The sequence below is a fragment of the Crocodylus siamensis genome, chromosome 1, assembly GCF_052110815.1.
Source record: "Crocodylus siamensis isolate JL-2025a chromosome 1, ASM5211081v1, whole genome shotgun sequence".
Taxonomy (NCBI): Eukaryota; Metazoa; Chordata; order Crocodylia; family Crocodylidae; genus Crocodylus; species Crocodylus siamensis.
Window position 1 is genome coordinate 397,357,865 of NC_143395.1, and position 23,916 is coordinate 397,381,780.

Below are 23,916 nucleotides of genomic sequence, written 5' to 3' on the forward strand. Positions count from 1 at the left end.
ACAAGAAGTCCTTTATTTAATATATAAGGGGCAAAAAGAAGGTTCTGGTTAATGTGGGACCCCTGCAGGACAAGCTAGGAAATTTGGTCATCACACCAGATGACAAAGCTAACATAGTTAATGATTTCTTTGCCTCCATTTTCCTGAGCAGGAACTGGAATAGCCACCCCCCACTGGGCCCCCCTTACACCCCAGGGGAGGTGCACCTAGGCCAAGGGTCAGTGAGGAACTAGTTAGGGAACTTCTGGAGGGACTGGATGTATTTAAATCAGCTGGTCTGGATGATCTCCACCCTGGAGTACTGTGGGAATTGGCTGAGGTCATTGCAGGACCCCTGACACGGCTTTACGAGCACTTGTGGTGCTCTGGTGTGGTGCCAGAAGACTGGAAGAGGGCCAATGTGGTTCCCATCTTCAAAAAGGGGAGGAAGGAGGACCTGGGAAACTATAGGCCAGTTAGTCTTACCTCAATCCTGGGCAAGCTTTTTGAGACAATTATTCTGGAACATGTCCACAAGGGACCAGCAGGGGAGATTATGCTTAGGGGCAACCAACACGGGTTTATAAGCGGCAGGTCCTGTCAGACCAACCTGGTGGCCTTCTACGACCAGGTCATCAAATCCTTAGATGCAGGGGTTGCAGTGGACATAGTCTTCCTGGACTTTTGGAAGGCCTTTCACACTGTCTCTCACCCCATTCTCATTAAGAAACTGGGGGACTGTGGTGTCAACACCCACACAGTCAAATGGGTCACCAACTGGCTGGAGGGCTGCACTGAGAGAGTGGTAGTGGATGGGTCATTTTTGACCTGGAGGGATGTGGGCAGTGGGGTTCCACAGGGCTCGGTCCTCAGGCCCGCACTGTTCAACATCTTCATCAGTGACTTGGACAAGGGGATAAATGGCACCCTATTCAAATTTGCTGATGACACGAAGATGTGGGGGGATGTGGGCATGCTAGAAGGGAGGAATAGGCTACAATCAGACATAGACAGGTTACAGGGGTGGGCAGATGAAAATAGGATGGGATTAAACACTGAGAAGTGCAAGGTGCTGCACCTGGGGAGGAAGAACCAGCACCATACCTACAGGCTGGGGAACTCCCTTCTCATCAGTACAGAGGCAGAAAAGGATCTTGGAGTCATCATTGATGCTGATGAACATGGGCTGGCAGTGTGGGGATGCGGTCAGGAAGGCCAACCGTACCTTGTCATGCATCCACAGATGCATCTCAAGCAGGTCCAAGGAGGTGATCCTCCCCCTCTATGCAGCACTGGTCAGGCCGCAGCTGGAGTACTGCATCCAGTTCTGGGCGCCGCACTTCAAGAGGGATGTGGACAGCATGGAGAGGGTCCAGAGGAGGCCACTCATATGATCAGGGGGCAGCAGGGCAGGCCCTATGAGGAGAGGCTAAGGGACCTGAACCTCTTCAGCCTCCTTAAGAGAAGGCTGAGGGGGGATCTAGTGGCCTGTTACAAACTAGTCAGAGGGGACCTACAGGCACTGGGGGAGTCCCTGTTCCCCTGAGCACTACTAGGAGTGAGCAGGAATAACGGTCACAAGCTGGCAGAAGGTAGATTCAGGCTAGATATCAGGAGTTGCTACTTCATGGTCAGGGCAGCTAGGATCTGGAACCAACTTCCAAGAGAAGTGGTGCTGGTTCCTACCCTGGGGGTTTTTAAGAGGAGGCTAGATGTACACCTTGCTAGGGTTGTTTGACCCCAGTACTCTTTCCTGTCATGGCAGGGGGTCAGATTCAATGATGTGCTCAGGTCCCTTCTGACCCTAGAAACTATGAAACTATAAGTAGGTTCAAGAAAAGAGAAAGAAATGAATGCCAACGAAGTGCTTGACTCAAGGCATTAGAAATATCAAAGGAATTGAACACTCCCTTTCAAAAATTCAAAGCAAATAGTGGCTAGTGTATCCAAATGATGCAATGTAATGGCTTATCCCTGAGATGAAGAAAATAACCTGCACAAAAGTTATCATCAGACTGCAGCAAAAAACTTATTGAATTCCAGTGGTACATTATTGGGCTATACAAACTCATGATTACCTGCTGGGCCAGATTTGTAATGCTGAGTAGACACCAGTTTATTTTGACATGCCAAGCAATGTCAGCATCCATGAGAAAGGTGCAAAATCCATAATTATGAGAAATACAGGAAATGAAAAGTCATGAATTACATTGATATTAGCAATATTGGCAGATGGGAGAAAATTGCTACCCTATCTGATTTTTGAAATACAAAACTCTGTTAAAAGAAAAGCTGCCACCAGGAATAGCAGTTAGGTGCCAGGAATGAGTGTGGATGTCAAGTGAATTGATGAATGACTGGTTGGATGCTGTATGGAAATGGAGACCGGGGCACTGCTAAAAAAATAGAGGAATGTAAAAATTAGCTTAATTCAGAGGGCATTTAACACCAGCTATGAAAACAGAAATTCAGTCAATCAGCTGTGATCTTGTACCTGCTGGTATGACATCTCAACTCTAAGTACTAGATTTCATAGTGAATAAGTCCTTTAAGGACCAGTTACGGTTTCAGTACTCAGACTGGCTCTTGGCAGGGAACCGTGTGCTTATACCTGGTGTGATGGTTAAGAAGCCAACCAGAGCACTGTTTTGCCAATAGATTCTGACTTCTTGGGGCAGGGTATCTTCAAAATCTATTATTAAAGGCTTCAAGAAATGTTGTATATCCAATACCATGGATGGAACTGAAGATAATATTTTGTGGGAAGATGAGAGTGAAGATGAGAACAGAAAAGAGTGAAGAGTATGAGAGTGAGGATGCATGTGAAAGGCACCAGTGCTAAGCTGTCAGATCTAGAGTGGCACTAATTAGGTTCTGGAAAGAATCTAAAACAAATTAAACTAAGTTAATGTTTGAATTGAGGCTAAGACTGAATTCATGATTTACTGGTATTGCTATAGTTTCATAGATTTCATAGACATTTGGGCTGGAAGGAACCCCAGAGGATCATCGAGTCCAGCCCCCTGCCCCAGGGGCAGGAAGTCAGCAGGGATCATAGGATCTCAGCAAGATAAGCATCTAAATGTGTCTTGAAGGCATTCAAAGTGGGTGCTTGAACTGCCTCCAGCGGCAGTCTATTCCAAACCTTGGGGGCTTGGATAGTAAAGAAGTTTTTCCCTATGTCCAGCCTGAATTGGTCACAGTGGAGTTTGTGACCATTCGATCTTGTCATCCCTTGGGGCGCTCTGGTGAACAGATATTCCCCCAGATCCTGATGAGCACCCCTGATAAACTTATAGGTGGCCACTGGATCACCCCTGAGCCCGTGCTTTTCCATGCTGAAGAGTCCTATGGCTCTCAGCCTCTCATCATAAGGTCTGTTTTCCTGACCTCTGATCATGCATGTGGTTTTCCTCTGCACCCTCTCAAGCTTCTCCACATCATTTTTGAATTGTAGAGCCCAAAACTGGATGCAGTACTCCAGCTGCGGCCTCACCAAGGCCGAGTACAAGGGGAGAATGATGTCCCAGGATTTGCTTGAGAAGCATCTATGGATGCAAGCCAGCGTTTTGGTTGCTTTACTAGCTGCAGCATCACACTGAAGGCTCATATTCATCTTGCGGTCAATCATGACCCCAAAGTCCCTTTCATCTGTAGTTCTAACCAGCGTAGCACTGCCAAGCCTTTAAGCATGCCACAGGTTTTTCCACCCGTGGTGGAGAACCTTGCATTTTTCGGCGTTGAACACCATCTCTGATCCACCCATTTCATGAGCCTGTCAAGATCTGGCTGGATTGCCCTCCTGTCCTCAGGTGTGGATGCTTTACCCCAGAGTTTGGTGTCATTGGCAAACTTGGCCAGTCCACTTCTGATACCAATGTCCACATCGTTGATGAAGATGTTAAATAGTACAGGCTCTAGGACAGAGCCTTGAGGGGCCCAACTGATGACCGCGCGCCAGGATGATTGGCTTCCATCAACCATCACCCTCTGGGTCCTACCGCAGAGCCAATTCAGCAGCCAGCGGATTGTGGTGAGGTCAAGGCCACAGTTGGCTAGTTTAGCCAAGAGGTGATCGTGGGATACCAGATCGAAGGCTTTTTTAAAGTCAAGATATATGTCAATCTCTTCTCCCTTGTCCAGGTGATAGGTCACCTGGTCATAAAAGGAAATGAGATTGGTTAAGCAAGACATACCCGCAACAAATGCATGCTGGGTATCCCTCACGATATTGTTGTGAGCTAGTCTGTTAAGGATGGCCTCTTTGATAATCTTTTCCAAGACCTCCCCCAGGATGGAGGTCAGGCTGTTGGGCCTGTAGTTTGCCAGATCTACTTTCCTCCCATTCTTGAAGATAGGCACCATATTGGCCCTCTTCCAATCTTTGGGTACTTCACTTCACCTATAGTTTTTCTCAGTAGATCTGTTTATAAAAATAATACCAAATTAAAATATTTCCTTATGTGGAATCTAATTATTGCAGGTGGGGAGAGGGGTCATCTTAAATTTAGGTTTGTCTTAGATTCAAGCAAATAAGGTATTTCAATAATGCTCAAACCTCATTTAATATGAAAAAGACCGTTCCTGTGACCTTACACTTTTTAATTACAATTCTCAGCTTCTATGTTTTGTCATTACACTGCCTTAACCATTATATATTTGATTCACTATACATTTTTCTGGGTTTTTTTTACTATATACTAAAATCTTACTGCTCAGTGTAGGCCTGTTTCATTTAGATGTGGAAAGTTTATTATTTTAAAGAATTATGCTTAGTAAAAATGATAGCCTCATGTGCGTGCTACTGGGTTTTTACACTCTTATTACACTGCAAAATCAAACCCATTTTTAATAGAGTAGTGATAGAAACCTCTCTCTCTCTACCTGTCAGATTTTCAGAGCTTGAGAAATAAGAGTGTAGCTGAAAATCAGACAAAGGGAGCATTAAGAAAAGAAGGCAGAGGTGAGGAAGAGGACTAAGGGAGAAGAGGGAACAAGAGCATGGATGTAATCTGGTAAGAGTTGTTCAAATATGAGGATAAGACAATTTATTTGCATGTAAAGGTATAATCTATTCATGTAAAACCTGACCCTTCCTAAAAGTAACTACAAGAAACTCTTTAGTGAGGAGCTGAAATGCAGCTTCATTCTTAACATTGCCATAAAATGGAAGAAACCAAATTGGCCACTTACAATGGAAAATCCAAAACCTAAAGGAAAAAAAAGAAGCCAGACATAGTCCAATAAAATATATCAATCCCCCAAAAGCCTTGCCTCTCACATACTTCCTGGATCATCCTGGCTATAACATAACTCTTACACTGCTGTATACACATATAATCAATTCTAGGGGTTTTTGCTGTACTGTGCAACTTAAGCAGTATGGGTCCTTTTCAGCACCTAGATGAGTGGAGGGAGGGGACCCAAAATATTTTCTTTGGCCTTAACAGTTTGCAACCCTACTAGAGTCTAAACCACATATGCCCGCCTACATAGGCATGCACACATAGGCATATTTTTAAAAAAAGATAACTAAGAGGGGAAAGTATCAATGAGAGTGAAATCCAAAATAAAAAAAGTGTTGTATGTTCAGGAAACAGAAATCCTTGAAGCAAATCACATCAGGCCCCATGTTGACAGTTGTGCTTACTTTATTGCATGCAACAAATGAAAAAGCAGCAAGAGAGCATAGATCTGTGCCCCTTCATGACAGTGACCAAAGAAGATGAACATCCATGCAAAATGAACGTGCTAGGGAAGGACACGAAAGGATAATAAACCAGTTAAATCTTTGCCAGAACAAATGTGATGGACAGAAAATAAACATGATAGAATAAACATTTAGAATATTTTGCTTCATCTGCTTTCTGACACCTAAATAGATACACTCATATAAACTCTGAGAAGTGAAGCAGTCTGAAACTGGACAAAAGAGGTGAGCAAACCAGCTGAATTATTGATTAAAAGACACCTACCAAATATTGGCCCTTCTTCTGGCAGTGACAGAAAACCCCAACTGATGTGATGCAAAATATAATGAACCTTATTTTCTACCTGCTTTGATCATTCCCAATCTTACACAGTTTGTTACCTTTTTGTATAACAATGAGGATCTCTTATTTGTACTGCCAAAAGGAAAGAAAGTTCTTATGTGACAGTCCCAGATTCACTTGAAAGAGTCACTACATTTACTTTCCACTTTGTCATCTTAAAATGGAGCACATTTTATACGTATATTATTTAGATAACTGAATCAAAAGATAGAAAAAGAAAAAAATAACTTTGTTATATATACATATAAGGACTAGCACATTAGGTTTACTAAGTATTTTTGGAAGACCTCTTAAATAACAATAATGATAGGGAATTATTTAAAAGGGTGATATCTCAGGCTTTCAAAGAGTTGGTTTGGGGCACTAGATATAGTGGGAACGTAGAACAGACATTCTGTTGCACTTTTTTGAATTCCACCGATTTGCAATTGATACTGAGGGATGGGTAGCTCTCAATTTAACTCCCAGTAGAGGATGTCCAGGTTGCAAACTGTCATTCACAGCAGTCATCACTGTTGACTGTTTGAACTGTAGGACTAAGGACTGAATGGACATAGAGACTAAACAACCCAGTTCACTGTTAGGAGTGTTTGGATTCATTGAGAGCAGCATAGGCAAAGTCTGCCCTGCTGATGTTCTCTAGATGAAAATTATTTTAGAGTAACTGACTGCTGTGCTATCATGTGAAGTACATATTTTCTTTGCTTTAAAAATGTATAGTGTTAGATGGACTTAGGCAAAATTCTAGAGGTTTACAGTGATAAATCTGTCTTTGCTTATGAAAATGTACTACCTCAATCTACTGCTTGTGACATTCCCCTTCTCACCTTGCCATATGCCTTTCATTCATGGACATTACTTTATAACCGCAGCATTTAATTTGACTATTATTGATAACTCAGGTGCTGTAGGACATAAGAACGTGTGTGTGTTGCAATGCTAACTGCTGTCCAGGATCATAAGTTGGATTCTCTTTGGGATGGGCTCATTCTCCCAAGGTATGATCAATGATGCCCTACTGAAATACTGATCACATAAATGTTCACGGAAAAAAATGAAAAGGAGGCACAACAAGAGATTAAGCAAACTTATTTACAGAGGATTCTTTACACTACTCTTTCAGGTTTTTTTGGATGTCAAGAGAGGCTGTTTTTGCTGTTTTGATTTATTTCTGAGCTGCACAGATATGTGCTTGATCTCATGAGATTTCCAAATTATTTTGTCAGAGCAAAGAGACTCAACCAGTTTGGGTAAATATTTCAGTAGGATCCAACCAATTTGGGCTGATGTAACTCATTCTCTATAGCACAGTTTAGCCAGAAGTTTTGAAATTCACTCAGCATTCTAGGAGTGAAGTACAGATTTATAATAAAGCAAAAATGATTGTGAAATGTCATAATGCTGATTAATAAATATGACTTCTAATGTGCAATACGTTCTACCAGATCACTGTCATGTGTCTATAATAGAAAGAATATTTGAATGCTGCCTCAGAAGCATGTGTTGAGACTTTGCAAGACTAAATTTAGAAACATTTCAATATGTTAAGCAAACTGCTGGCCCACTGCATTAAATATCCATGGGGACAAAAATGCAACCAGATAGTTTGTGTCCCCAATAGCAGAAACTCAGACTAGAGCCAGTGGCTTCCTCCCTTTTAAGGCAACATCAATCTCACTTACCATTCTTCCCCCTAGTCCCACACATCTTCTCTTCCCAGTTGCTTAGTGGGACAGCTTCAAGATGATGAGTAGACAATTGCTAACTTGTAGCCTAGTGAGTAGAGCATTTTGCTGGGAGGAAAGAGTTGTATATTTGAACTTCACTCTGAATGAGGGAAGCCTGTAACCCAGGCTTCTTACTTCTGGGCAAATTCCATAACCCTTTTAGCGCAAGTGCCTAGAGTGTATCTGTCTACTGGATGTAGTTTTTCTGGGACTAAAATGTCAGGATTTAACACATTATCATACATGTGCTGTTCCTATGACAAAGCACTATGCAGCCTAATGAGCATACTCAATAGGGAAGCAAAGGCAAAGCATAGTTACATGGAATGTAAACCATGTGTGTAAGTACCAATCATTGCCATTATGTGGTAGGTTATGTAGGTGTCATTTATGGTGGTGTCACACATTCAAATTAACACTTACTAAACAGTTACAATGTGAGCATAGGCACATTTGGGTAGTTTACTACAATTAGTGCCCTCCTGCAATTGCAAAGTTATTCCCTTTCAGGTAAGAGTTATCTCCTAATAGGGGCTAACTTTAAAAGGTCTTAACATTCAAATAATTTGAAACTGTTGCAAGTGAACATATAATACCCCACTCAACAAGGGCTGTAAGCACTGCATTTAGCAGTGTTCCACTTTCCTAATGGTGAGGTTATACATTACACTTAGACTATACTAAAGGAGCTTAAAATGTGAGCATCCATGAGATAAAGCTTGTGAACTCATTCTAACAGCCCTCTGAGTAGGCTGAACATATGGAAATCCAAGGCATAGCCCCTCCCCACCCATGACCTCACGGGGGTGGGGTTGTGTAGCAAACAAGCAATGGTGCCTGCCTGCCTGCAAGGCGCTCCACACCACTCCAACACCTGGCCAGACTGACCCCATGCCCCTGCATTTCTGGGATGCCCATTATAATTCCCAACAGCTGGCCATGGCCAGCCCGTGAAATCCAGGGCTTTTTCAGCTGAAACAGGATATATGGTCACTATACGTCTAAGCATCTCAAATTACGCCACTTCAGGGTCAGCTCTGGGCTATAGTAACTAGCTCATGTTAGGGTAACATCTGTCTTCTCCATGGAGATAGAATGAGCAATTTGCAGTTCTTTATCATCCCAGGACGCATCGCTCCCAACCTCCCCCCACACCCAGAGTAGGGAAATTACCCAGGTATCTTAGGTCCTAGCCATAGTGCTGCTTAGCAGTCCTCTAGTGGCAAGTCAGAGCTGTGCAGGCAAGAAACCATATACGTCTTTAATATGAGACTACTAATGCCACTTAACATTTCACAGATTTAGTATGGTCTGCATGCAACATGTAACTTCACTCTAAGTCTACTCTCAGCTGTAGGACTCAGTGCTAAATTCTACTTTTTCAAGAGCAGTTAAGTTTCTGCAGTCAGGACCTGGCACTTTGTCCTTGATAAAATATTTGCCTAACCCATGGGCTTCAAAATACCTCCCTAGTTTCTTATGCCACGCTGTCCTGAATACCTCTGTCAGGAACCTTTTGCTGTTGTCTTCAAAAGCTTTTTTTAAATGAAAAAAAAATCAGTTTTGTCATCTGAGAGATAGCAAACCTTTTGACCAAATTTGCCTATGTTACAAATAGATAAGCAAGGAATCATTAAAACAATCTTGGGATTAGATATTTTGGAAGCAATATCTAATCTTAGAAAGTAAATTACAAAGGAATCCAAGATGACATAGATGAATTGATTTTCATAAAGGTGATATCAGTGTGGGAATTTAGTCACGCGATAACATCAAAAGTCAATTGACAACTTTTAAAAGTACTTTTTCTGGGCATTAAAACACTTGAGGTATCAGAGTTAAGGAAGGCGAGCTATGAGGGATGAGAGGTTACTTTTTTTCCCCTGCAGCTGGTCTCTTCAGTATCCAACAATCCCAGGATAAGATTTAAAAGCCAAGTGAATCTAATAGAACAAACAGACATAGTCTCTATAGTGCTTGCAATTAATTTAAAACATATCACAGAAGTAGCCGATTATCAAAGATATTTTCAGCATTGTGAAGAGCAACATAATGCTAAAACGTTTTAACTTCTTTGGAAAAGGAGTTATTTCACTTTAGCAACATTTTTAATTACTACAAAAAAGTCTTCTCCTTTTCTTTGATTGAAGAGTAAGATTCAAAGCAATAACATTCTTTATGAGCAATAATAACTCTTTTATCCTACAACATAAACCCTTTTTCAGGCAACTAACTGCTTTCAATAAAGTCATTGAAATATAAAACTGAGTAAAGGATAGGAGCCAAAAGTACTACCTAATAGAACAGGGGATAGAAATTGAATACAAATTTGGAGAAATTTCAAACAAGAGAGAAGGATTGTACCACCCATTTACATATATAAATTGATACTTTATTGGATTGGATTTGACTATCATATGAGGGTCTGTATGGACAAACAGAATTTAGAGAGGTGAATTAGAGCATGAAAGAAGGGAGACAAATCAAGTGGAGAGGATCTACTAGTTTCCTGAGAGGCCTAATGACTACCTATTTTACTAAGGAAAGTAGAGGAGGGAAAGTTTGTCCACCACAAGGACAACATCAGGTAAAATCTGTAAGGGGACTGTGGGAGGGCAGTGTTTGTGCCTGCCACTTTAAGGTCCCAGCCAAGCAGCCAGCAGGTGCTTGATTGCAGCAGCCATTTTCGATTCCTCGCTGCCTATATAAACAGATCAGTTCACTGCTGGCAGGCCAGGCAGTAGTGTTGTCTGGCTGTAAGGCTTCATGGAACATCCTGGAGGTAAGGGAGGAGCTGTAGAGGATAGCTAGGAGTCTCCTGGTCCTGGGCATGACCTAAACCTACACCCTGCTGGGAGTGGGTGGCCTGGTGGGGCTTCCAGTGGTGTAGGAGCTCCCATAAAATGTCAGGTCATTTACCACCCTGGTGAAAGGTGGGTCAGGGTGCCTTAATAACCCAAGCTCCCACAACTGGGTGGGTCATCCACTAGTAGAGTCCAGAGGGGGCTGGAGGTCTACTAGACTTAGAGTGCCCTTAACTGGTCAATGCTGGAGCCAGGACCAGAACAGTTAAAAGGGTCAGGGGCCCACTGTGAGGGATGCCCAGAGCTAAGGGCCTGGGGCTCCCAACTGGCCTTGAATGCAAGGCCAGGACCTGTGTGGCCAAAGGTCCCAGGGGGACCATGCTTGAGAGAGGAAATAGTTTCAGGGAGCTAGGCAGCCTAAATGAGGGTGGGGTAGGCTGCCTGAGTTGAGGGATCCAGTTGGGGTCTGAACTGGACGATTCTGGGGCCCAGTGTGGGGCCAGTGAGATTAACATCAGTGGATGCCATCTGCGAGGCATGTGCTGCAGTGTAGGGAAGGAATGGAGCTGCAGATAGTGCCCCCTGGCATCAGGACAAGAAAATGTCCAGCCTCCTGCCTGATTAAGATAATTAATTAGATAACAACAAGGTGTGGCAGGTGAGAAGGCAGGTGGTTGGCCTAGAAACAGGTGGGTAGGCCAAAGGCAAATCAGCCTTGAGAAGCCCCCCTGTTACATGGGCATTCACAACCTTTTTTGAAATTTCCCTGGACATATGAACAGACATTGATAAATGAAGCAGATCATCCACAGCAGGATGTGCCTAGCACAGCTGACTGGGTTTACTGGGTGAAATGCACATCGTCCATTGTCCTGCAGAGTCAGGCCCCTTCAAATCCTGGGGTGCAATTCTGCAGGGCAACATGGGAGGGGCGGGGGGTGAATGGAGGAACCCCAGGTTTTTGCTGCTTGAAGAGATTCACATCAAGTCGGATTCACTGGGTGCACATCTCTGCGAATGGGAAACCCAGGCAGATTCTCCTGGCCTGTCAGGGACCCGTTGCTGCATGACCCAGGAATGTGCACAAGATTGGACCTCTGAAGGCCTGGGAACACTTGCCCAGTGTGACCAGAGAATGTGGGCAGCGCTCTTTTGCCTTGAAGGAAACATGGCCAACACAAAATAGTGGCACAAATGTATATCGCCTATGTCACAAGCACAAATTTGGGGCATTTGTGATATGGCAAGCAGCATAGACATCTGTTTTCTTGGCCCTTGTGTCTCCATAAACAGTTTGGTCTGTTTATACCTGGGTTTATCCTGTGAAGGAGCAAAGTAGTCTTGGCCAAATGAAAAATAAAAAAAATAATTAACTGGGGATGGGTGCATGTAATTCATCTAGGAAAAAATGACTGGGGATCTATCTCAGGGAGGAAATAATTTAACTTTTCAATTGAGCTACTGAATCTGGAAACCCGGAATGCTGAGAGATTCTATAAATGGTAGAAGAGAGTAAATTGGACATAATTTTGACTTCTGATATAGTAGCAAAAGAGCCCAATTTGGCCCATACAGAGAAATTACAGAGCATGAAAGAATTATGCAAATAAAACAGACCATAGGTTTGCAATTGGAAAATAAAAAAAATAGAGATTCTTGCCCTCTCCTCTGGCTATTCCTAGTATCCCATGAGAGTCCTTGCCAGAGCTCTAGAAATCGGCAGTCCTGTTGATTCTACCAGTCCTGGTAACTGGGGCCAGTTACCAAAGCCTGAGATTCAAAGATGAATATTCCACCCTAGTTAGGTTCTAACAAGCCTGCAAGCCAACCCCACAGTGGGCATGTGTGCACATTCATTAATGCACCTTTGCTACTGAGCATTAAATGTAGTACTTCTGGGCACTTTTACACAAGTTTTTTTTTGGGGCGGGGACAGGAGAGAGAGGGAGGTGAGTGGTGGCAATTTAATTTCAGCAACTATGTCATATCAATACCATAAAACACAGTTTACCTAGTTTTTGAAAGGGACAGGCAGAGGATAGTTTCATAGTTTCATAGTAGCTAGAGTCGGAAGGGACCTAGGTAGATCATCTAGTCCGACCCCCTGCCTTAGCAGGAAAGAGCACCGGGGTCAGATGACCCCGGCAAGGTGCTCATCTAACTTCCTTTTAAAAATCCCCAGGTAGGAGCCTGCACCACTTTGGAAGCTGGTTCCAGGCCCTAGCCACCCTGACTGTGAAGTAGCGCCTCCTTTTAATCTAAACTTACCCTCCGCCAGTTTGTGACCGTTATTCCTGGTCACTCCCGGGGCGGGGACAGGAGAGAGAGGGAGGTGAGTGGTGGCAATTTAATTTCAGCAACTATGTCATATCAATACCATAAAACACAGTTTACCTAGCCCATGTTTTGAAAGGGACAGGCAGAGGATGGTATAGGACAAGCTGCAAGGCTGGTACTGTGGGTTGTGTTTGGTAGAAGGAATGATGGTATTATATGGATTTGTACTTTTAGATAATTGGAAGGGAATGTAGAGTTGTCATAAGGCTCCTTTTTAAACCCATACTGAATTACTTGTTTGAAAATTAATAAAGCAATATGACCTTATTTAATAACATGCTTTCTAATTATTTCATGTATTTCAATGAAACATAAAAACAGTAAAGAGAAAATTTTAAAAATCCCTAAACAACAAAAACAAACAAACCACTCACGTCAATACTACAATTAACTTTGTCATGCAAGTTACATTTTGACCACCCATAAAACAAAAGAATTATTGCTTGGGCAGGCAGGGAAGGGGAATCCACCTGCCTGGTTTCCATCACTGACACTGTCCAGCAACCACTGAGTTGCTGCCAAAGAGCAGTGGCAGTGGTGGGGGCTAGGCAGGTGGGTACCTCCTCTTCCATACCTGCTCCACTGGGACAGTGCCAGCAGTCAAAAATAAACTGGGGGACACAGGTGAGAGTGAGTTGGGGCTCTGGGGCTCTGGTATAGGGCTGGTGATGGTAGATCTAATCCATGGGGGGTTGGGAGAGGCAAGAGGCCAATCAGGGATGGTGGGGGACAGGGGCAGGGGCTGCAGCACAATCAGTGAGGTGTAGGGTAGGAGCAGTGGGCCTGATCCAGGCCAGCAGCGGAGAGGGGGTAGGTGAGGTGTTCATATGAATGTGTACCCTAGGGTGGCTACATGTTAATGCAACAAGAGCTGGGTAACATAGATCGGAGAGAAACCTAGGCTGGAGTTGCATCATTTTAAGCTACCTAAGGAGTGCTTAAAACTAGTTTTGCATGTCAAAATGTGGACAAACCAGTTCTATGAGCAACCTAAAGTGAACATTTAACAAAGCCTTAAGGGTGAGTTTACATGTTACAATCAGACCATATTAAACACACCTGAAATGTGAGAGGCCACATTTTGAAGCTTATTAACAAGTGTTAAGTGCCCTAGTCATCTTAAAATTGTGCTACTTGAGTGAGGGTTATCTTTGAACTCTGATACCTAGCTTGAGTTACCTTAACTTCTGGCTGTTCCACTGAGATATAATGACTGGCACTGCTCCCAGCATCAACTATTATCCCAAACTCTATAGCCATGGACAGCTGGGTAGCTGGTGAGTACATAGTTTCATAGTTTCATAGTAGCTAGAGTCGGAAGGGACCTAGGTAGATCATCTAGTCCGACCCCCTGCCTTAGCAGGAAAGAGCCCCGGGGTCAGATGACCCCGGCAAGGTGCTCATCTAACTTCCTTTTAAAAATCCCCAGGCTAGGAGCCTGCACCACTTCCCCTGGAAGCTGGTTCCAGGCCCTAGCCGCCCTGACTGTGAAGTAGCGCCTCCTAATATCTAATCTAAACTTACCCTCCGCCAGTTTGTGACCGTTATTCCTGGTCACTCCTGGCAGCGCACGGGGGAACAGGGACTCCCCCAATACCTGCTGATCCCCCCTGACCAGTTTGTAGCAGGCCACAAGGTCCCCCCTTAGCCTTCTCTTGTGGAGGCTAAACAGGTTCAGGTCCCGTAGCCTATCCTCATAAGGCCTGCCCTGCTGACCCCTGATCATACGAGTGGCCCTCCTCTGAACTCTTTCCATATTGTCCACGTCCCTCTTGAAGTGTGGCGCCCAGAACTGGACGCAGTACTCCAGCTGCGGCCTGACCAGTGCCGCATAGAGGGGGAGGATCACCTCCCTGGACCTGCTCGAGATGCATCTGTGGATGCATGACAGGGTACGATTGGCCTTCTTGACTGCCTCCCCACACTGCCGGCCCATGTTCATCGTGGAGTCAATGACGACTCCAAGATCCTTTTCCGTCTCCGTGCTGGCAAGAGGGGAGTTCCCCAACCTGTAAGTGTGGTGCCGGTTCTTCCTCCCCATGTGCAACACCTTGCACTTATCAGTGTTAAACCCCATCCTATTCTCATCCGCCCACCGTTGCAACCTGTCAAGGTCAGCTTGTAGCCTATTGCACCCTTCTAGTGCACCCACATCCCCCCACATCTTAGTATCATCAGCAAACTTGAACAGGGTGCTTCCTACCCCCTCATCCAAGTCACTGATGAAGATGTTGAACAGTGCGGGCCCGAGGACCGAGCCCTGCGGAACCCCACTGCCCACATCCCTCCAGGCCGAGAAGAACCCATCCACTACCACCCTCTGGGTGCGGCCCTCCAACCAGTTGGCGACCCATTTGACCGTGTGGGCATCGACACCACAGTCTCCCAGCTTTTTGATGAGGACAGGGTGAGAGACAGTGTCGAAAGCCTTCCGGAAGTCCAAAAAGACTACATCCACAGCAACCCCTGCGTCTAATGATTTGGTGACCTGATCGTAAAAGGCCACCAGGTTGGTCTGACAAGACCTGCCACTGATAAACCCATGTTGGTTGCCCCTGAGCATGCATTCCCCCGCAAGGCCCTCCTGGATGTGTGCCAGGATAATTTTTTCAAAGAGCTTACCCGGGATTGAGGTCAGACTAACTGGCCTGTAATTTCCCGGGTCCTCTTTTTTTCCCTTTTTGAAGATAGGGACCACATTGGCCCTCTTCCAGTCCTCCGGCACCTCGCCAGAGCACCACGAGTGCTCATAGAGCCGTGCCAGGGGTCCCGCAATGACCTCAGCCAGTTCCTGTAGAACCCTAGGGTGAAGATCGTCCGGACCAGCGGACTTGAACACGTCCAGCCTCTCCAGAAGTACCCTAACTAACTCCTCGCTAACCCTTGGCCCAGGCGTGTCTCTCTCGGGGCCCGAGGGGGGCCCAGCAGGGAGGTGGCTGAACTGGTCCCTACTTAGGAAGACAGAGGCAAAGAAATCGTTAAATATGTTAGCTTTGTCATCTGGCGTGATGACTAAGTTGCCCATCGTGTCCTGCAGGGGCCCCACATTACCCGGGACCCTCTTTTTACCCCCTATGTATTTGAAGAAGGACTTCTTATTGTCCTTAATCCGGGAAGCTAGTCCTATCTCCAACTCTGCCTTGGCCCTCCTGACTGCCCCCCTACATCCTCGGGCGACTATAACATAGTCCTTCTTGGCGATGACCCCATCTCTCCATTGGGTATATGCCTCCCTTTTAGCAAGGAGACATTCCCGGATGCTCTTAGTGAGCCATGGGGGTTTATGTGCCCTCCTGCTCCCTTTGACCCTTGTTGGGATTACCTCCCTTTGGGCATGGAGGATCGTCTCCTTAAGGAGCAACCACTCACCTTCGACATCTGATTCCCTTCCCCTCTGGGTCCTCAGCGCTTCCCCAACTATCCTCCTTAGCTTGTTGAAGTCAGCCCTCCTAAAGTCTAGGGCTGTTGCCTTGCTGCAGCCCTTTGCCACCTTACGCTGGATGGTGAATTCCAGCAAGCGATGATCACTGTCTCCCAGGTGGCCCATCACCCGCAGCCCCCTCACCAGGTCATCACCCGTGGCCAGCACTAGGTCCAACAAGGCGTCTCCCCTGGTGGGACTGTGCACCTCCTGGGTTAGATGGAGGTCCTGCAGTCTGGCTAAGAACCGACGTGAGCGATCAGACTTGGCTGACTGCTCCTCCCAGCAGATGTCTGGGAAGTTCAGGTCCCCCATGATGACCACATCCTTAGCCCTCACTGCCTCTGTAAGCTGACCTAAGAATTCCAGGTCGAGCTCTTCTCCCTGGTTGGGAGGTCTATAGTAGAAGAAGTGAAGTGGGTCAGGGGGAGGTGGGCATGGGGAAGGGAGTAGGGGGGAGCAGGTAGGAGGAAGGAAGGGCAGGAGGTGGGTTGGGAGTTGGTGGACAGCCACAGAAGATGGTCCCAGCAGGGCATGTGAGCTGGATCCTTGTATGCAGGGGTGGCACAGACTTCAGGTGGGGTGGGGGGAAGAAACCCATCTGCTGCTGCCATGACTGTCTCTACCACTGTCAGACTGATTGGGGTGGCAGGGAGCTATTTAAGTGGCAGGGGAGCAATGCTGGTAGTACTGGGGGGAATCCAAGTGGTAGTGATCCAAGTGGTGGCGGTGGGCAATCAGGGCAGCAGGGGAAGATGTGATCTGTGTGGTAGAAGGCAATCCAAGCAGTGGGAAGAGAGGGGGGAATGGGGCAACTGGGGGAGATTGGATGACTAGGAGTTGAGGGAATGATCTGAGTGGTAGGGCAGTGATTGGGGTGGGAGAGGAGCAATTCAGGCAGTGAGGGAGATTATTGGGAGATGATTCAAGTGACATGGGTGGGGAGTAGACTAGCTTCTGACTCCTTTCCCCTTCACCCCTTTTCACCGCTGCTCCTACTCCCCCCTTCTGCCCTGGCCTGTGCTGCGGCTAGAGAACCAGAGACCTAGGAAGGCATGGAGCCAACTTGACCCCTCCTAACCACATCCTTGCTTGCCAGCCCTAACTTTAACACTGCTTCACATTTCTTAGAGATAGCAAATGCCAATGGTAACATGTAACTACAGCCTAAAATAGAGGAATTAGAACCATATAGGTTCTAACACTCACTTTTGCTTAATCCTTGAAGCATAACATTTCATACCACTTTATTTTTTTTATTGCCATCAATTAAAATAGCATTGAATACTTTTAACATTTACATACATGTCTAATTCCTGGTTTTACCTTTTTAAGTCTTTCGCTCAATGACTGTCTGGAGTAACAAATTTCACAGTTTAATCATACATTGCATTAAAAATGTTTCCTCTAATCAGTGGCAATTTTCCCACCTTTTAATTTGGTTGAAGGTTTCCTTGCTCCTCCTCATAAGAAATGTTTAATTTTCATCAAGCAAGATTAATCCATCCATTTATGAAACCCTAAAAAAAAATATTAGGATTAACCTTGCAACATTTAAGGAAAATAGGAGCTAAAGAAAGACAATCAGCTTCTACCACAAGCAGCTTCTTTCTCAACTTCTGGGTAGACTTATATGCATGCAAACATGGAAAATACGTACCAATTTCTTATTTTACTGATAAAGACCTACCTAATTCACAGGGTCTTCCCCCCAGTTTTGTGGGCACAACGTGGGCCCAGGCAGCTATTTTGTGAGCAGAGCACAGTAGGCTCCCATGCCTCTGATTCACTGAGGAGCTCCAGTGGTCCTGCCCCTTGTTGCTGATTGGTTGCAGGAGCTGCATGTCATATGGCCCTGCCCCTCACCACTGATTGGCTGCAAGAGATGTCTGTTCTGTAGCCTCACCCTTCCCCACCAAATGGCTGAGAGGGTTGGGGCCATAACAAGCAGCCTCACAGTTAATAGGTGCATCTACACATGCACATTTCCTGTTCGGTAATTAGGTTACTACACAGTAACTGAAAATGACTACACAGTACAGGCACACGTTTAAATGTGCATGCCCATACTGCACAGTAACTATGACGACTTATGTGGATGTGGGCATAAATTTGATACCTGCAGAATGCAGGTATCAAATTTCCACCCAATTACTTACTGCATAGTAACAAATGTGTAGACTTCTTACAGCACAGTAACACTGTGCATGTAAACTGACTTTAGTCCCAAGTCACTCCACACATAGTGTTTCTGTGTTTTAATAGATGCACATGTAGATTCCTGCCTAAAAACCACTTATTATGCGGTAAGTTACTGTGTAGTAAATGCATGTGTAGCTGCACCTACTCAGAGTGGCAAGAAGTGGGAGCAGCCTTCATTTTGTCCGCAGCCCTTCAAGCAGGCAACCCCTTCTTCTCCCCTTCCCCACACTGCCAGGATGCCACAGTGTGCTGAGGACTGCTGGCTCCCTCTAAGAGCCAGCAATTTATTAATTTTTTTGTAATTTTTTATTCTACAGATTTTGTGGTTATTTCCGAGATTCTGTTGGCAATGCCAGATTTCATAGAATCCATGAAATCACAAATTTGGTAGGTCCCTATTTATTGAATATCAGCCTGGTGTGTTTCCAAACACCACATTTACTTTTTCATAAGTTACTCTTAGAAATCTGAGAGAACATACATATTTGAAAGGAACAAATGGGCATTTATACACATACTTTTTGGTCCCACTTTTTGATTGACTCTGCTCTGCACATGAGCTGACGCACACTGGCTGTGTCGTGTGCAGTTGTATAAGTGGCAAAATGCACATCAGCACAATGAAAATGGTGGTGGTCCACTTTTGAGTTAAAGCACTTTCTATGTGTTTTAGTTCAAAAGCATACCATCACCATTTTCTCAGCACTGACGTGCATTTTTCTGCTTATACAACTGCAAGCATCACAACGCTGGGCACTTTTCAAAGCACCTGGCGCTGTGGTGCTCGCATGTGTAAAAATGCCCCATGAGACAAACCTAATACTAATCCAATACAGCTATACAGGAACTATCCTATTGTATAAGGATAATGATGCATCTGGTTTGGGATGTTCCATGATGGACAACTTTACAGACTCCTCTATGACAACTAGAGTATTGTAACGAGTTTTCTCTTATGCTGTGATAGCTATTTTTTGGCTTACACTATTTGGAAGCATGTAATTTTAGACAGCCCTTGGATGACTTTTCCTGCTATCACATGGATATGGTTTGACCTCTCCATTATCTCTCTGGGAGTGTCAGGGGTTGTCACACATGATAGGACTCTTAGGCAGTGGCATTTCCCCTCTCTCCACGTAGCAGAAACTGGGTACCAGAAAGCAATCATTTTCCCACTGCAGTAGTTCTGTGGCTATCCAGTATCAAGAAACATCCCTACTTTCATATGAACAGGATGTGTCATGCAGTGGAGAACTGCTACAGAATCCCCTGTAGTAAAGGCAATAGCAGGTCACTACCATCTCCTATACAAATATAAAGTTTGACTGATCCTGTGCGGTCAGGATGGCAAGCTACTGGGAGACTAAGCAGCCCTCAAGAAGCCTCCAGAAAGTGGACGTGGACACTTAGGAGCTCTCTGAAATTAAACTATGTACAGGTTTTGAGTCCTATACATAGGACTACAGGTTTTGAGTCCTATACATAGGACTAAATATATGCTACATATATCTGTAGGTCTCAAAACCCATATGTAGCTTAATTTCAGAAAGGAATTCCAGCATGGCAGTGTCTAGGTGCCCCTAGCCATCCCCTAACAGCTTGAGTAGCTTGGGTAGAGTGGGTAGCCAGGCACACTTCTAATGGATGTCTGCCGGTTGCCCTGATTTCTGACAATATCATAACTTGCTTTCTACTGTTCCTCCCATATTTGGGGCCCCATTTTTGAGTTCATGATAATCGTTTCTAAAATATTAGTGTCAGATTAAATTGTTCTAGAGAACCAGTACAACCCAAGTCCCTATTATGCATAGGTGTAACTAGTATTTTAAGCCTTTTGGCCAGAAATGTACCTAACGAGGGGTGTCTGAACAGAGGCAGAGGGCTAACCAGCTAATACCTTCAGCAGCACAGGGCAGGAGAAAGTAGCCAGGGAGTGCAGACAAGGAAAGACAGGGGCTCAGAGGTGCCAGTAAAAACATGCTGAGCAATGATATAAAACTTCAAGTTTGGTAGTTGCCAGTGAGAGATCTAACCCCCTTGCTGTAGGCTACCTTCTCCCCCACATCACAGCCCAGAGCCCCACTGCTTGCACCCCACTGGCTGAAGCCTCCTGGCCACTTTTTCCCTCCCCATGCTGCCAAAGGTCACAGCTGACAAAGTCGTGAGCCCCTTGCCTCTGTTTCAGCATCCTCACTTAGTCAGCACTTGGGTCTCCTGTTCACCACTAGTTTTGCTACTGCTATTTTTTATAGCTACTTATTTTTATGCGCATGTATATACTGCAACAAACAATGGCTGTAGTTCCCATGCCAGTTATTCATACCATTTCCCTTGCTGCCTCTTTCTACTCCCTTTCTTTGTTCTCCTGGACCAGTGGTTCTCAACCTTTTTTTTTTTTTGGCTCAAGGGACCCCTCCATAGGTTTTCTGAATTCATGACATCTCTTTTAAATTATATATATATATATATTTAATAAAGTGCATAAATATAACATGACTGGAAATACATTCTTTAAACAAACTTGCATGAGTAACCATAATTTTATAATATTTGAAATAGTTCACACTTGAGCCTGATAGTGCCATGGTTGAGAAACACTGCTTTGGAAAGATACTATATTGGCTCTTGTCACCATGGGGTCTGAACACCCCAAAAGTATTTATCCCTGGAATAATATGATTCAGATTCCAGCTCACTCTGAAGGTGTCTAATGGCATTCAGGAGTTTAAACAGGAGGCCCAGAAATTGGATTTTTTTTAATGCAAAATAAGATTCCTTCTAGGAATGAGACCTTCATTCCAAAACATCATATGCTGTAAGGTTCACAATAAAAACAGCTTGGTAGAAACTGCTCATTTTCAGCATGTAGTGTAAAAGGGAGGGAAGAAAATAAAAGTGAAGGGGCATCCCTATAAAGTGGGAAGTTGGGAGGCTCTCCTGTAGGACAGAGATTTCATAGACATCAGGGCTGGAAGGGACCTCGGGAGATCATCGAGTCCAGCCCCCTGCCCAAAGGGCAGGAAGTCAGTTGGGGTCATAGGATCCCAGCAAGATAAGCATCCAATTTACTCTTGAAGGTGTTCAATGTAGGTGCTTGAACCACGTCCACTGGCAGACTGTTCCAGACCTTGGGGGCTCGGACAGTAAAGAAATTCTTCCTTATGTCTGGCCTGAAGCGGTCTTGCAGGAGTTTCTGACCGTTCGACCTAGTCATCTCTTGGGGTGCTGTGGTGAACAAACGTTCCCCCAGATCCTGGTGGTCACCCCTGATAAACTTATAGGTGACCTGGGGGAGTAGCTGTCCTTGTATGTAGTGCAGTGCTGTGCAATGGAGCATGATAACGGCTCCCACCAGCTTGTCCTAGACTCTGGTTAGAGATTCCCACAAATTTCCTAGCTTTTCCTGGAGAGGAGGGGAGAAATGGCTGACATAGACTGTTCTTGCTCGTTTAAAGCAAAGGTGTGATTACTATGGGATATCCAGTTATGCACAGTTCTGACTTCAGTGGAAGGAAGATTATAGACTGAGAAATCAACCAAATCTTAAGGTAAATGCCAAGATTAATGACTAGCGATGTCTGAACCGTTAGGGCCTTTTTACATGGTAATTTTGAATGTCTCCTGGAGCTCTTTATCTGAAAAAACAAACAAACAAACAAAAAAAACCCACACTCAGGTAGGCTCTGGAGCGGTGAGAGACGCGCGGGTGAAGCCCGCTGCGCCCCCACTCCCCCAAAGCCCCCCAGACACCCCCTCAGCAGCCACCGAGCCCCCTGCCGACCCCCAGCACAGCCGGAGGTAAGCGGGCTTGTGGTGGGAAGGGGCTAACTCCTCGCTTGCTCAGAGGAGGCCGCTGCCTGGTGCCGGGCCGGGTCAAGCCCCCGCCCAGGCCCCTACTTGGCCCAGCCCCCCAGGGAGAGAGGAGTGAAGAAGGGGGTACTCACCAGTCCCCCTCCTATAGGGCAGGGCCCCCAAATCCTGGGCAGGGCCCCCCGTGGCCTGAGAAGCCAGCGTTCCCCGATGGCAGGCCCACTGCGCATGCGCGTAGTTTAAAAGGGTCCGGCCAAACAGGGGGATAAAAAAAAAAACAAAAACCCACACTCAGGTAGGCTCTGGAGCAGTGAGAGATGCGTGGGTGAAGCCCGCTGTGCCCCCACTCCCCCGAAGCCCCCCAGACACCCCCTCAGCAGCCACCGAGCCCCCTGCCAACCCCCAGCACAGCCGGAGGTAAGCGGGCTTGTGGTGGGAAGGGGTTAACTCCTCGCTTGCTCGGCGGAGGCCGCTGCCTGGTGCCGGGCCAGGTCAAGCCCCTGCCCAGGACCCTACTTGGCCCAGCCCCCCAGGGAGCCCCGCGAACAGGCTGCGTAAACAGGCACTTGAGTTAGCGCGGAGTTCACGCAGGGGAGGGCGTGGGAGGGCACGAGACCCTGCCTGCGACCCCCCCAGAGTAGTCAGCCCCAGCCGTAGCCAGCCTACGAGAGGCATGACACGGATGGGCATGCGCCGCACCCCGAGGGTCCCCTTGGGCTCTGCGGCCCCTCCACTGGGCACCTCAGAGACGGCCAACCAGACGGAGCCCATGGTTCCGGGCTCCACGCAGACGGAGCCCCTGGCTCTTGGCTGCCGGGGCTGCCTGTCCCTTTTTCAGGCTCTGGGGCCCGGGAGCATGGCCCCCTCCCCTTGCGGGCTCTGCTCCCTGCTGGGGTCTCTGGCGTGCCAGCTGGAGGAGCTCCAGGCCACAGTCCAGAGACTGCGTGCCATCAGGGACTGCGAGCAGGAGATAGACTCCTACTGCCAGGCCCTTCTCCCCCGGGAGCCGCAGGGGAGAGCTCCGTCTCCCTCCATGACTAAGGAGGACTCTGGGACCTCCCGCTCTGCCCAGTCAGGGGCATGGACCAAGGTGGTCAAGGGCTCCAAGGCCCGCCACACCAAGGCCCCTGCCCCGCCAGAGCTTAAGCAACAGGTTCGCACCTCTTGCAGCCCCAGCAGAGCCCACGCAGTTGCCGGCTCCCGCAGGCAACCCAGGCTCGACCGCAGCTACTGGGCCCGCTCTCCCCAAGACAAAGCGTAAGGTGTTTGTTGTGGGAGACTCCATCCTGCGGGGCACTGAGGGGGCAATCTGCCGCCCCAACCCCTTAGCCCGGGAAGTCTGCTGCTTCCCAGGGGCTCACATCCGAGACATTGCGGAGAGGATCCCGCAGCTCCTCCGGCCTACAGACCACTACCCCATGCTCCTGATTCATGTGGGCACCAATGACACGGCTCGGAGCACCCCCAGCCAGGTCATGAGGCGCTACAGGGAGTTGGGAGCGGGGCTTAGGGGTCTGGGAGCTCAGGTGGTGTTTTCATCGATCCTCCCAGTCTCGGGCTATGGGCTGAGGAGGAAGAGGAGG

General features: G+C 46.4%; 1 protein-coding gene across 1 annotated transcript in view; it reads left to right on the forward strand.

Annotated features, from left to right (window-relative positions):
- The window catches only part of LOC149875268 (uncharacterized), a 101,767-nt gene that overhangs the window by 20,878 nt on the left and 56,973 nt on the right, over nucleotides 1-23,916 (forward strand). Inside the window, exon 2 of the mRNA XM_090053708.1 lies at nucleotides 18,841-18,910. Coding sequence (XP_089909834.1) covers nucleotides 18,841-18,910 — 70 coding nt within the window. The remainder of the gene's footprint in view (nucleotides 1-18,840; nucleotides 18,911-23,916) is intronic.